The sequence below is a fragment of the Ovis canadensis genome, chromosome 12, assembly GCF_042477335.2.
Source record: "Ovis canadensis isolate MfBH-ARS-UI-01 breed Bighorn chromosome 12, ARS-UI_OviCan_v2, whole genome shotgun sequence".
Classification (NCBI taxonomy): domain Eukaryota; kingdom Metazoa; phylum Chordata; class Mammalia; order Artiodactyla; family Bovidae; genus Ovis; species Ovis canadensis.
Window position 1 is genome coordinate 50,030,960 of NC_091256.1, and position 15,880 is coordinate 50,046,839.

General features: G+C 37.6%; 1 protein-coding gene across 8 annotated transcripts in view; it reads left to right on the forward strand.

The window, feature by feature from the left end:
• The window catches only part of DNM3 (dynamin 3), a 638,181-nt gene that overhangs the window by 226,492 nt on the left and 395,809 nt on the right, over positions 1-15,880 (forward strand). For all 8 annotated transcript variants that reach the window (XM_069545637.1, XM_069545635.1, XM_069545641.1 and 5 more), the window contains exons 5-6: positions 11,218-11,316; positions 11,901-12,061. In XM_069545637.1, coding sequence (XP_069401738.1) covers positions 11,218-11,316; positions 11,901-12,061 — 260 coding nt within the window. The remainder of the gene's footprint in view (positions 1-11,217; positions 11,317-11,900; positions 12,062-15,880) is intronic.

Below are 15,880 nucleotides of genomic sequence, written 5' to 3' on the forward strand. Positions count from 1 at the left end.
CTCCTTTATCTTCTTTCTCCCTTTGCTGTCTCTCTCTTCTCTCCCTTTCTTTCATGAATATTAAATCTTTCAAGTACTTTGCTAGATTCTGAGGATAAATAGGTGAGCAAATAGAGTGTCTACTGTTACAGCAGCAGTAATTTTTATGTTTTCTGTTCTTTAGTTAATATTTTACCTAGTATCACATGCAGTAGTATTACCAGATAACTTTGGAAATGAAGACTGTGTTATTTAGAATTGTTGGAAGTAACAAGAAAATAATGTTAATGGAAAACTTATAGGAAAAAAAGATGAAACTGTTCCTATTCATCACTGATTGCTTTCAGAAGTAAAATATTCCATAATCCCTTGCCAAACAGAAAGAAGAGCATTTACTTCAACTCCCACTCTGAATACCACCAAAGCCTAAAACAAACAAACAAAAAAAATGTGTTAACTGAAGGACATCTAGTTTTCTAAGTCTGTTTTTAATTTAGCTGTATACATGTTTACACTAACTCCTCATTGATTTTGTTTTTCAGTGCTGTTGTTTCAGTGTCCATAGTGTCCCAGATTACTTTTCTGGCAACTGCTAATGTGGTTCATGGCTTGGTTCTGTCCCATTTCTTAATTAGATGAAACAACACACTACTTATAATTTAGTTGCATATATAAATGGAAGAAATGGTAATGTTGTTATAGGAAAATCACTGTGTTGACAAACCTAGGTAACAGAATGGTATTCTATTTCTTTTTTGGAATTTGTATTCCAATCCTTGTCTAAACCTAAAAATAAATATACTTTTTACTCATTTCTTCATTTGGTAGATAAACATTTATTGACTTCCCACTCTGTGTTTGGCACCTATAAGAATTGCTTATGAATATGTATGAAATATGTAGATTAGACATTGTCCTTATTCTTGAAGAGATCATCACTTAGAGGGTGAGACAGGCAAATAAGCAGATTCCTAAGGCAGTGGCACCCCGCTTCAGTACTCTTGCCTGGAAAATCCCATGGATGGAGGAGCCTGGTGGGCTGCAGTCCATGGGGTCGCTGAGAGTTAGACACGACTCAGTGACTTCACTTTCGCTTTTCACTTTCATGCATCGGAGAAGGAAATGTCAACCCAATCCAGTGTTCTTGCCTGGAGAATCCCAGGGATGGCAAAGCCTGGTGGGTTGCCGTCTATGGGGTTGCACAGAGTCAGACACAACTGAAGAGACTTAGCAGCAGCAGCAGCAGCAGCAGCATATAAGAACTATGATTTCAGTGTACACAGAGAGTTTTGAGGGCACAGAGAAAAAGTTCCAAACTTACGTTTATGGGAGCCTGCTTAAGAACCTGCAGGAGAGGCCTGTATAGTATTTTGAAGGATGAATAGTAAATAACCAAAAAAAGAAGAAAAGGGAAGGATACTTGGAGCTGAGAGGGATAGCATTGTGAAGGTGAAGAGGCAAGAATTAATTACTTGTCGTCTATATATCTTTGATGAGGTTTCTGTTTAGGTCTTTCACCCATTTTTAAATCAGGTTGTTTCTTTCTTCCCCTGCCTAAAGCACAAGGACATTTTTTTTTTTTTTCTCAGATATTCACTGTGAGAACCTGGTTGAGCTCCTGGAGGCAAAACTCAAAAAAGTATGGGTATCCTCTATGACTGGGTCCCCCTGGAGTTTTTAACTATTAAGACTGCCCACACTGAACTTCCAGCAGTTTATCAATTACAGTTTAGGTTTTACTGTCCTTGGTTCCTACAGAATTATCTGCTTATGGCTTTCTGCTGCAGTAAGCTGTGATTCTCTGTATTCACCTATCTGTCTCTCCACATATTGGGGGTGGGCAATGGTTTGCTCTGTGGCCTCACTACTCTGATGAATCTAAGAAGGGTTGTTGACTTTTCACTTGTTAGGACACAGTGGAAACTTCCAGGCTCCTTATGTGGTGGACCAGAAATCAGAAGTCCTATTAAGTAATTTTGAAATAATAGGTTTGTTATTTCCTTATTTTATTGATGATTTAGAGTGAACATGTAATGTATTCTCCTCTGTGAAGTCCTTTGAGAGTTAAAGGGGATGCTATTAATAATTATCCCAGACATCAGATATAAACTGTGATATGTGATTATCCTTTTGATGTGTTTACACCTGATGAGAAAACTAATGTCTCAGAACTGATAAGGGACAGCAGTGGGACTTGGATTTTAACAATCTAATACTTGACTTTAGATCTGTAATACAAAAGAATCAGAGTATTAAAGTGCCTTTTATATCTTTTCTAGGTCTTTGTCAGGGCTCATAAGTACCCATCATTGTGGCTATTCTTTACTGAAGAGAAACAGAATTGAAATACAGTATCATACATTATTTATTAGGTCTTAATTTATTATTTTTATTTTAGTTGGAGGGCAAGAATTTTATTAAATTACTTTTTACCTTATATGTTACTCTATGTAATCTCTTCTGAATCTGGAAGTTGTTCTCCTTCCCAGAATTCTGTACTTGAAAGAGACAGCGAGATAAACCTTTGATTCTGTAGAAAAGTAGACACAGATGATGTAAACAACTTGCCAGATTACACAGCTAATCACTTGTAAAATCTAGCTAAGAATTGAGAAGCTGAAAATAGTGTGATTAAAAATGGAGTAAGGTTGTCTGGCTTCCACACCCTATAGCCCGCAAGCTTTTGGACAAATTTATTTTTCTTTTCCAAGTCTCAGTTTCTTCATCTGTGTAATTGAGAAATAATAATATCTATTTCATAGAGTTGTTTCAAGTCTATGTCTGCCACACTATGTCTTTATATTCCTAGGGAAGTGCTTTTAAAACACTTTAAATGTTGCCTTTGAGTGTCTTCTGGCAATATCTTTTTGAGATCAGTATAGGTCTTGAGTCTGCCAGTAGGAGTTCATTTATTATTTAAATTGCCTACTTGTATAAGTAAACGTGAAAAAGGAAATAATTTTATCACCCATTTCTGGGATATCACTAAGCCTAGACTTTTCTGCCTTTTTGGAATTAGTAGTGAGGAAAATACTTAAAAATTTTTAACCCTTATTTTTCATTAATGCTATAAATGTACATCACTTCAGAAAAATCAGTCTGTTTTCCTAACTCTGGATTACTGATTTCCAGAGGTTACCACTTTCCACCCTTTTAATTTTCTTTGATATTTACCTCCATATTTAAGGAGGTAAAACATAACACAGCTTAATGTCTTACATCTCTCACTCATAGGCACATATACTTTCACATATATACATATACTTACCTCTCCAATTCTACTGATATATAATATTTTGCTAAATGAATATTTATGATTCTGGAAATAGTGTCCACAGCTGAACCATGTGTTGAATTATGATTAAATTTCCTTTCTTGGGTGATACTGCTGTCTTTGAGGTGGATAGTTGTTTCTTCTTTGTTTGAATGGTATCACCAGTGCATTTCCAGCTTTTCCCACCAAAGTCTAAATCTCTAATACCTTCAGAAGCATTAAGCTTTAAGTATTCTATCACTTTCATTTTTGTTTTAATTTGTTGGGAAAGTTATCTTTGTATCTTTGTTTTTGTCGTGGTCTGGGTGCGGGTTGGAAAAAAATTTCCAGATATGAGACAGAATGAGAGGGAAATAAAGTTTATTAGAATGGGAGACGCTGTTAGAACAGTGAGCCAGCTCAAGGGAGAACCAATGTTTAACAGGGGTCCTTAGTCCCACTTTTATACCCAGGGTACAAGTAGTGGGATAGGGGTCTTGCAGGTCATTTCCTGATTGGATGAGGCGTGTATACCAGGTGGGGGAAGAGTAGGGCAAATACCTTCTCCCTATGTAGGAAGGAGGGGAGACAGGTTATACTATTCCTTTGGTAGTTACAACATGGGGGAAGGAAGGACGATAAGGGTCTGGTTTTTCCGTTCCTGCATTCCAAGATCTTCCTTGGTTTTATCTGCTCTTTTGTCCTTGGGTCACCACAGTTATCTTATTCTAATCAATATTGACTGCTCTCCTGGCCTTAAACCATCTTAAAATTTACACCATCCTGAAAATTTCCTTCTTTTTCTGGTTAGATTGGATTCCCTGCTTCTGGATTTCCTTCTGGATTTCTACTTCCTTGCTAGTTTGTTCCCATGTTTGGTGGAACACATCTTTTTAGTAGTCTGCACCCCCCCCCACCCCCGCCCCGGCTCCTCAAAAAAGAGAAAATGAGGTAAAATATTTTGAGATTTTGTGTGTGTGAAAATAACCTTTTCTATTGTTACATTTATTGATAGTTTAGAATTCTAGGCTAGAAATTAATCTTTCTCTTAGCATGCTGGAAATATTGCTCTGCTGGTTTTTATTTTCCAGTTTGCTGCTGGGAAGACTGATGCTGTGATGATTCTCAAAACTCTTTATAGCTTTCTTTTTAACTTCTGTGGGAGTTTTTAGGATATTTTATTTGTTTTCTGTATTATGAAATCTTTTACTGATATTCCATATTGTGTGTATGTGTGTTTGTATATGTTTTTCATATTTTGTTGGGTACTTGGTGAGTTCATTCAATCCCTAAATTCATCTTTCACTTATATGACATTTTATGAATAGTATGTCCCCACATCCCTGACTCTTTCTGTTTGATAGTCTCTCTCTTATTGGAATGCCAGTTATTCAGATATTGGATCTTTTTGTTCATTTCTCTAGTTTAAAAAAAGTTTTTCCTTTACTATTATCAACTTCTTTTTGTTTTCTGGAGGTATTCCTAATTTTGTACTCCAGCATTATTATTTTCTGCTCTCATAATTTTGATTTTTGAAAATTCTTTTTGTTTGCTTGATAATTTCCTTTTATGACATTCTGTTTTTATTCCATGAATGCAATGACTTCTCCTTTCTCTCTGAGGATGTTAATATAAATAATAGTTTTCTTCTGTATTTTGAATTATCTTTGTTTTCTTCAAATTTAGTGTTTTTTTTTTGTGATCCATGTGGCATGTGGGATATTATTTCCCCAACCAGAATTGAACCTACACCCCCGACATTGGAAGTGCAGAATCTTTTTTTTTTAATTAATTTATTTTTTATTGAAGGATAATTGCTTTACAGAATTTTGCTGTTTTCATGTCAAACCTCAACATGAATCAGCCATAGGTATACATATATACCCTCCCTTTTGAAGCTCCCTCCCATCTCCCTGCCCATTCCACCCCTCTAGGTTGATACAGAGCCCCTATTTGAGTTTCCTGAGCCATAGAGAAAATTCCTGATGGCTATCTATTTTACATATGGCAATGTAAGTTTTCATATTACTCTTTCCATACATCTCACTCTCTCATCCCCTCTCCCCATGTCCATAAGTCTGTTCTCTATGTCTGTTTCTCCATTTCTGCCCTGTAAGTAAATTCTTCAGTACCATTTTTCTAGATTCCATATATATGTGTTAGAATATGGTATTTATCTTTCTCTTTCTGACTCACTTCCCTCTGTATAATAGGTTCTAGGTTCCTCTACCTCATTAGAACTAACTCAAATGCATTCCTTTTTATGGCCGAGTAATATTTCATTGCGTGTATGCACTACAACTTCTTTATCCATTCATTTGTCGATGGACATCTAGGTTGCATCCATGTTCTAGCTATTGTAAATAGTATTGCAGTGAACTATGGGATACATGTGTCTCTTTCAATTTTGGTTTCCTCAGGGTATATGTCTAGGAGTGGGATTGCTGGGTCATGTGGTGGTTTTATTCCTAGTGTTTTAAGGAATCTCCATACCATCTTCCATAGTGGCTCTATCAATTTACATTCCCACCAACAGTGCAAGAGTGTTCCTTTTCTCTACACCCTTTCCAGCATTTATTGTTTGTAGACTTTTTGGTGAGGGCCATTCTGACCGGTGTGAGGTGATATCTCATTGCAGTTTTGATTTGCATTTCTCTAATAATGAGTGATGTTGAGCATCTTTTCATGTGTTTGTTAGCCATCTGTATGTCTTCTTTGAAGAAATGTCTGTTAAGGTCTTTTCCCCAATTTTTGATTGGGTTGTTTGTTTTTCTGCTATTGGGCTCTATGAGCTGCTTGTATATTTTGGAAATTAATCCTTTGTCAGTTGTTTCATTTGCTATTATTTTCTCCCATTCTGAGGGTTGTCTTTTTACCTTGCTTATAGTTTCCTTTGCTGTGCAAAAGCTTTTAAGTTTAATCAGGTCCCACTTGTTTACTTTTGTTTTTATTTCCATTACTGTAGGAGGTTGGTCATAGAGGATCTTGTTTTGGTTTATGTCATGAAGTGTTTTGCCTATGTTTTCCTCTAAGAGTTTTATAGTTTCTGGTCTTATGTCTAGGTCTTTAATCCATTTTGAGTTTATCTTTGTGTATGGTGTTAGGAAGTGTTCTAATTTCATTCTTTTACATGTAGCAGTCCAGTTTTCCCAGCACCATTTATAGAAGAGGCTATCTTTGCCCCATTGTATATTCTTGCCTCCTTTGTCAAAAATAAGGTACCCATAGGTGCATTGGTTTATTTCTAGGCTTTCTATCTTGTTCCATTGGTCTATATTTCTGTTTTTGTACCAGTATCATAATGTCTTGATGACTGTAGCTTTGTAGTATAACCTGAAGTCAGGAAGATTGATTCCTCCAGCTCCATTCTTTTTTCTCAACACTGCTTTGGCTATTCAGGGTCTTTTGTGTTTCCATATGAATTGTGGAAGTGCAGAATCTTAACTACTAGACCTCCAGGGAAGTCCCTCAAGTTCAGTTGTATAATGTTTACTGCTTTTAGTTTCGTATTAGAGCATCTCCTTGGCTATCCATTTATATTTAAATGTGAAATATTATTGGTTGGTGTTCCATGTGTGTTTATTTGAATTATGGAATGATAGACTTCACAACAATAGTCCAATGTTTTATTGGACTATTTTAACCATTGTTCCTTTGAATGTCAATGTGTATTTTTTTCTGTTGGAATGGTTAGTATTCCCAGACCGTTGTTCCAATCTCTTGCCTGGTGGTTAAAGTCTTTATTCAAGTCAGATTAAGGAACTGGAATGGAGAGGGGTGGTCCTCCCACTCTCTGTATAGAATTTTGCTTAATTATTCTCTTTTAATACTCAGTTCAGTCGCTCAGTCATGTCCGACTCTTTGTGACACAATGAATCGCAGCACGCCAGTCCTCCCTGTCCATCACCAACTACCGGAGTTCACTCAGACTCATGTCCATCGAGTCAGTGATGCCATCCAGCCATCTCATCCTCGGTCGTCCTCTTCTCCTCCTGCCCCCAATCCCTCCCAGCATCAGAGTCTTTTCCAATGAGTCAACTCTTCACATGAGATGGCCTAAGTACTGGAGTTTCAGCTTTAGCAGCATTCCTTCCAAAGAAATCCCAGGGCTGATCTCCTTCAGAATGGATTGGTTGGATCTCCTTGCAGTCCAAGAGACTCTCAAGAGTCTTCTCCAACACCACAGTTCAAAAACATCAATTCTTCAGCACTCAGCCTTCTTCACAGTCCAACTCTCACATCCATACATGACTACTGGAAAAACCATAGCCTTGACTAGACGGACCTTAGTTGGCAAAGTAATGTCTCTGCTTTTGAATATATTACCTAGGTTGGTCATAACTTTCCTTCCAATGAGTAAGCGTCTTTTAATTTCATGGCTGCAGTCACCATCTGCAGTGATTTTGGAGCCCCAAAAAATAAAGTCTGACACTGTTTCCACTGTTTCCCCATCTATTTCCCATGAAGTGATGGGACCAGATGCCATGATCTTAATTTTCTGAATGTTGAGCTTTAAGCCAACTTTTTCACTCTCACTTTCACTTTCATCAAGAGGCTTTTTAGTTCCTCTTCACTTTCTGCCATAAGGGTGGTGTCATCTGCATATCTGAGGTTGTTGATATTTCTCCTGGCAATCTTGATTCCAGCTTGTGTTTTTTCCAGTCCAGCATTTCTCATGATGTACTCTGTGTATAAGTTAAATAAGCAGGCTGACAATATACAGCCTTGATGTACTCCTTTTCCTATTTGAAACCAGTCTGTTGTTCCATGTCCAGTTCTAACTGTTGCTTCCTGACCTGCATACAGATTTCTCAAGAGGCAGTTCAGGTGGTCTGGTATTCCATCTCTTTCAGAATTTTCCACAGTTTATTGTGATCCACACAGTCAAAGGCTTTGGCATAGTCAATAAAGCAGAAATAGATGTTTTTCTGGAACTCTCTTGCTTTTTCCATGATCCAGCAGATGTTGGTAATTTGATCTCTGGTTCCTGTGCCTTTTCTGAAACCAGCTTGAACATCAGGAAGTTCATGGGTCATGTATTGCTGAAGCCTGGCTTGGAGAATTTTGAGCATTACTTTACTAGCATGTGAGATGAGTGCAATTGTGTGGTAGTTTGAGCATTCTTTGGCATTGCCTTTCTTTGGGATTGGAATGAAAACTGACCTTTTCCAGTCCTGTGGCCACTGTTCAGTTTTCCAAATTTGCTGGCATATTGAGTGCAGCACTTTCACAGCATCATCTTTCAGGATTTGAAGTAGCTGGACTGGAATTCCATCACCTCCATTAGCTTTGTTCTTAGTGATGCTTAGAGGCCCACTTGACTTCACATTCCCAGATGTCTAGCTCTAGATGAATGATCACACCATCTTGATTATCTGGGTTGTGAAGATCTTTTTTGTACGGTTCTTCTGTGTATTCTTGCCACCTCTTCTTAATATCTTCTGCTTCTGTTAGGTCCATTCCATTTCTGTCCTTTATCGAGCCCATCTTTGCATGAAATGTTCCCTTGGTGTCTCTAATTTTCTTGAAGAGATCTCTAGTCTTTCCCATTCTGTTTTCCTCTATTTCTTTGCATTGATTGCTGAAGAAGGCTTTCTTATCTCTCCTTGCTATTCTTTGGAACTCTGCATTCAGATGCTTATATGTTTCCTTTTCTCCTTTGCTTTTCACTTCTCTTCTTTTCATAGCTATTTGTAAGGCCTCCCCAGACAGCCATTTTTCTTTTTTGCATTTCTTTTCCATGGGGATGGTCTTGATCCCTGTCTCCTGTACAGTGTCATGAACCTCATTCCATAGTTCATCAGGCACTCTATCTATCAGATCTAGACCCTTAAATCTATTTCTCACTTCCACTGTATAATCATAAGGGATTTGTTTTAGGTCATACCTGAATGGTCTAGTGGTTTTCCCTACTTTCTTCAATTTAAGTCTGAATTTGGCAATAAGGAGTTCATGATCTGAGCCACAGTCAGCTCCTGGTCTTGTTTTTGTTGGCTGTATAGATCTTCTCCATCTTTGGCTGCAAAGAATATAATCAGTCTGATTTCGGTGTTGACCATCTGGTGATGTCCATGTGTAGAGTCTTCTCTTGTGTTGTTGGAAGAGGGTGTTTGCTATGATCTATATCCCTCCAAACTGGCCCAGTGCCCACGAATTCAGTTCTTTCTGTGTTCATTCTTTCCAGAGAGTGAACCTGCACTGTCCTGCCAGGATAGACCAGGGTGGCACCTAGCTATGTTATCCATGGAAATCTAACTGCTTCCATCCAGTGTTTCTATTTTCAGCTTCAGCTGCCACCACCATTCTCCACAGTTTTCAGAGCTATTGCCCCCCCAGGTCTTGACTCTTACGGAAAGGCTGTGATGTAGATTATTCAGCTTCTGGGCATCTCATGTTGTTGAGTTTCTTGGATGAAGTTTTCCTCTTTTCTGATCTATTAGGTTAGTTCACAGTCATCCTGCTAAGTTTCCAGTTTCAAAAATTATCTGCATTTCTCTTTCATTTTCTTTTTCCTTCTTGGTTTAAGACCTCTACATTTTAAAAAATTATTTTACTGTGATAAGGAGTATATTGGTTAAAAGCATGGATTCTAGAACCAGACTGCCCAGATCCATTTCTTATATGACCTTGGGACTAGTGACTTAATCTCTCTCTGCCTTAGTCTCTACATCTTAAAAAATGAGTAGTTGGAGTACTTGATACGATTAAATGATTTAAGACATGTAAAGCATTTAAAACGATAAATGTTTTAGAAAGTATTAAACATTATTATTTGAGAGTGAACCTGTAAGTCACTCAGTTGTGTCCGATTCTTTGCCACCCCATGGACTATACAGTCCATGGAATTCTCTAGGCCAGAATACTGGAGTTGGTAGCCTTTCCTTTCTCCAGGAGATCTTCCCAACCCAGGGATCAAACCCAGGTCTCCCACACTGCAGGCAGATTCTTACCAGCTGAATCACAAGGGAAGCCCAAAAATACTGGAGTGGGTACCTATCCTTTCTCCAGGGGATCTTCCCAACCCAGGAATCGAACTGGGGTCTCCTGCATTACAAGAGGATTCTTTACCAACTGAGCTATCAAGGGAAGCCATTGAGAGTGGTTTCAGGCAGAAAATAAAAACTTGTATTCAGTTAACCATGTTTATTTGCAAAGCCAAGAAATACACTTAAAAAGATGAATCAGGCAAATATTGTTCATTTTATCTAATGATGGGAGCAAAGAACAAACCCAGTATATCTGATATGCTATATAAAATGTTTAGGTTTTTGCATTATTTTATTACTGAAAGGAACCTTTGATTCATGATTTCCAACTGTTTATTTTATCGAAGAGGAAAACTGAGACTCAGAGAGTTAAGTGACTTAAGACTAGAATCCATGACTCAGAATTCCTCTTTCAGTCTTCTTTCCATTAAGTCATATTTCCTTTTCTAAGCAACAATGAATATGTGAGACTTTTGAGTTTATTTTTCGTAGTGATGGTATCCTGTACCTAATTTTCTTCTCTTTGTAGTTTGATCTCAAGTGCTCAGACCTGGATCAATAATAAGCTTTGGTTTCTGACATACCCACATCACTGGTCCATGTGTAACCTATTTTTTGTTTTTAATAATGTAATGCATAAAAAGAAAGCATCCATACTATGTGAAATCCCTGAGGGGATAATTTAAATATATAATTTCCATGTACATGTAGTATAAAAATAAACTCATACATTTATAAGTGTTTTGGTGAAACAGCTATTTGTTTTTTCTCTCCGGGATCAAGAGTTATCTTATGGATGGGTCGTTTTGCAGCTTTCTGTCTCATCCTGTTGACATTTACCAGACGGGATAGTTGTGGATTAGAAAACAAAATAAGATGGGGAGGAACAGGGAAAGAACCAGAAATATGAGTGCTTTGCAATTAACATTGAGACATATATGTCTCTGAAACTTGGTGGTGTCTGCAAATTGTGTAATGTGGGTTCTATTTGTGGTGCAGGTCTGAGAACTATTGGAGTCATCACCAAACTGGATCTCATGGATGAAGGAACAGATGCCAGGGATGTTCTAGAGAATAAGCTGCTGCCACTTCGCAGGGGTAATGTACTGTGTCCTATACAGGACTTTCTTTGATGGTGTGGCAGGGAAACAACTGGGAAACCAGTGGAAGGCTGAATTTTTATGCCTCCACACTGCGAAGAATGGATTTAAGCTTAATTAAACATGTTATGGAATGACATGGTGTTCCCAAATAATGCAGTAAAATTGATCCAAAGAAAGAACTATTCCTTCAAACAATAGGAATAAAACAGGAAAAAGAAGGGGTTTGAAGGAAGGGTGTAATTATTCATCATAGTCTGCATAAATGTTTTCTGTTTTAGTCTGAATTATTTACTTGCTGCTGTCTGACAAAGCTGCTTAGAGATTTACTCTATTTAAATGCACAGATCTTTTAAGGACAAAAGGACGTTATTTTGTTAATGCTAAAAAATCAACATTAGCCAAATTGTCCAGCCTTCATTAAATACTGATCTCTCAAATTGAGTTTTGTAAGGGGATCTATTCTTCAGACTCTTGAAATAATTTTGTTTTTCTTATTTGACCTCTGCAAGAGCTTTAAAATTTCCCCAGAAGAAGAAACCAAAAGTATCCCCAACTCCATAGGTGTGTGTTTTGTTTTAGGTTACGTAGGGGTGGTAAACAGGAGCCAGAAGGACATAGACGGGAAGAAGGACATAAAGGCTGCCATGTTGGCAGAAAGGAAATTTTTTCTCTCACACCCGGCTTACAGACATATTGCTGATCGGATGGGGACCCCACACCTTCAGAAGGTCCTTAATCAGGTAAAAATGGTTTTTCAAACAACAAGAACAATTATAAAACATGTGAATGGCTATTGGAATCCATATTTCTTATCTTTATACTTTTTTCTGAACTATTTAGCATAACAGTATTAATAGAAAAGTTAAAAGATGAATATGAATACTTAGACCCCTGCCATTAGTAATTCTAAATGACCAGATTCCACCTTAATATTACTGAAAGAATAGTGTACTAAGCAGAAATACGTATTTATTTAGAAACAGTGAACAGGGGAACACATTCTAGCACATGTTTGTTCATAATATGTAATTTTCTGAAGGAGTTAAACTTGTATCTCTCTGAAAAGTTGGTCTCTTGTCATCTGTTTTTTTTTTTTTTTGAAATGTCAATCTGTGATGGTTAAAATTTCTTTATGATTTTGTTTAGGATTGGTTTGATCCTTAATTTCCAATCTTAAAAACACATAAGCAATCACTGATCTTCATTCAGCTAAGAAACTTTTTCAGATAACCCCTTTCCCCATAACATAGAATTAGGCCCTTTGCCTCCCCTCACTTCATGCATGTATACATTTCTTCCATAAAAATTTAAAGTACTTTTTTTTCATATATTTTCCAGTCCCTAGTAGAATTGTGTCATTGTCATTGAGTATAGAGCCTCCACCCCAAGTTTTGATTACATTAACTCAAAATGGTGAGCAACTTTTCTCACAAAAACTTTTATTTATGCTTAAACTTTTATTTATGAACTTAAATAAGTCAAGTAGTTAACAATTGTTCTGATTTTTCCCTCCTAGAAGGTGTCAGTAGAGGCTAACACAACAGTAGGCTACTAGTAACATTATATCTGAACCATTTAGGCAGCAATTGAAGCAGTTTTAGAAAATAAAAAACAGTAGTATACTTGTATTTTAAGTGATGTAACACAGACTAATATAAAATTTGTATTTTTAAATTAAGGGTAGATGAATAATTTGGAAGCCATAAAGCAATAATATAGTTGTCATTTAAAAATTATTAACTTGTTTTGGAGAAGGAACTTTGGTTTGTCATGCAAGAATCATGATATTCTATCAATGTATTTAGCTCTGATAAAACTTTTTTTGATTTCTGCTTTCATACTTATATTGGGCTAAGAAAAATGCAAACAAACTAAAAAAAACTTAGAGAAAAGTCACTAAAATAATTAGAAATAATAAAGTTAGAAATATGAATACTGGAAAAGTAGAACAGGTATGATTGACCATTTGGTTATTACAAGTGACCCATAAATTATGGCATAACTGATTCTGGTTGACTGAAAATTGAATAAATATTGTACTAAAGATCTTTCATTTGCTGTATAATCAGTTTCTCTGTTGCTTCAAGGATCTTCACACTGTGTTTGAAATTAGGATATTTTTTTTTTTTTGCCATGCCATATGGCATGTGGGATTGAACCCTTGCATTGAAAGCACACAGTTTTAACCACTGGACTGCCAGGGAAGTCTCCTGAAATTAGGATAATTGTATTGCTGATCTTATGTGTACCAACACGTCTGACCCTGAGGGACCCTTACTATAGCAAAAACTGAAAGAGAACAGGACATTTTTGAGGAATTGAAAAGAATATCATTATGGCTGGTGGTCAGAGAGTGAGTTGTAAGAGTTGAATGTGGAGATGAAGGCAGTGGCTGAATCCTATAGTGTTTGTAGGCAATGTTAAAGATTTTGGCTCTTATCCTAAGAGCCCTGGGGAGTCAGTTATTTAAGGAATCTGAGAAGGGGAATAATAGTCACATCTGTGGGTTAAGATGATTATGGTGGTTGCAAATAGGAAGATCAAGAGTAGAAATGGGGGAAAAAAGAGAAATGAGAAGACCTCTCACTTATGAGTCAAATGAGAAATGATGGTACCCTGGTCTTGGTTAGGGCCAGTAGAGATGGAAAAGAAATCAGACTTGGGGCATGTTTGGGATAATTGAGAACTAGGCAGTGGATTAGCTCTGGTAGGTAATGGAGAGGGAAAGTCAAGGATAACTCCCAAGTTCCAGGTTACTATGAAATCACCAAGATGGAGAAACTTCTGAAGGTAATATTAGGTACTTGATTTCAGTCATGTTGAGGTTGACACTTCCAAGAAGAGAAGTTAGGCAAGTCAGTCAAGTGGTTACTATTACTCTTAGATTTGGGGTTTGTTCTTGGGCATTGCTACTGGGGATGCAGTCTTCTCCATGTTTTTATTTTCTACTTCAGAACCATAGTGGCAATACATGCCAGGGGAATAACATGATAAGTCTGTTGGAGGAGTGTGGACTTTCCTCAGTTCTGTCTCTTCCCAACAAAAATTTGAAGTGACAGACCAGCGTTACAGCCCTTGGACACACCCTGTCACAGCTCTCAGACAGACCGTGTCACAGCTCTCAGACAGATCGGTGTTACAGCTCCGTGTTACAGCTCAGTTTTATTTAGAAAATAAAGGAAAATTCATCCTTGAGGCGTGAGGGCATGCCGACCCAAAAGACGCAAAGAGAAGAGGGGAGATGCCCCTTCCCTTTGGCTCCTCTTTTTATGTGTTTTTTTTTTTCCTCTTCTCCCTGGGCTTGCCCTATGTATACTGGGCTAGCCAGGAGTGCTGTTTGTTCTACCTGAGGTCCTCACTGTGGTCCTCAGACCTTCCTTTATTCTATTTTCTCAGACTTTTCCCTTCCTTGTCTTTTAGCCACTGCCATTCTGGGCTCCTTTTTCTATTCGAACAAGTCATAACTATGGACAAGGTTATAGGATAGGTATGAACTATTGACAATTAAATCACTTGATTTATTGAATAGATATATCCAGATAACCTTGAATATCCAGATAACCTTGAATCTACCTGCAATGTGGGAGACCTGGGTTCGATCCCTGGGTTGGGAAGATCCCCTGGAGAAGGGCATGGCAACACACTCCAGTATTCTTGCATGGAGAATCCCCATGGACAGAGCTATTGTCCATAGTGTTGCAAAGAATTGGAAAGAACTGAGTGATTAAGCACACACACAAGTAAGCTCGGAAAAACATAAATGATTTAAAATGGTTCTTCAGTTGGTTTTGGTGTACTTATCTTATTCCCCTTACTTTAAATTTAAAATACACAGAAGAACTATACAAAAAAGATCTTCAAGACCCAGATAATCACGATGGTGTGATCACTCACCTAGAGCCAGACATCCTGGAATGTGAAGTCAAGTAGGCCTTATTAAGCATCACACAAACAAAGCTAATGGAGATGATGGAATTCCAGTTGAGCTCCATCAAATCCTGAAAGATGATGCTGTGAAAGTGCTGCACTCAATATGCCAGCAAATTTGGAAAACTCAGCAGTGTCCACAGGACTGCCAATCCCAAAGAAAGGCAATGCCAAAGAATGTTCAAACTACTGCACAATTGCACTCATGTCGCATGCTAGTAAAGTAATGCTCAAAATTCTCCAAGCCAGGCTTCAATAGTACATGAACCATGAACTTCCAGATGTTCAAGCTGGTTTAAGAAAAGGCAGAGGAACTAGAGATCAAATTGCCAACATCTGCTAGATCATTGAAAAAAGCAAGAGAGATCTAGAAAAACATCTACTTCTGCTTTATTGACTATGCCAAAGCCTTTGACTATGTGGATCACAACAAACTGTGGAAAATTCTGAAAGAGATGGGAATACCAGACCACCTGACTTGCCTCCTGAGAAATCTGTATGCAAGTCAGGAAGAAACAGATAGAGCTAGACATGGAAAAACAGACTGGTTCCAGATCGGGAAAGGAGTACGTCAAGGCTGTATATTGTCACCCTGCTTATTTAACTTATGTGCACAGCACACCATGAGAAAC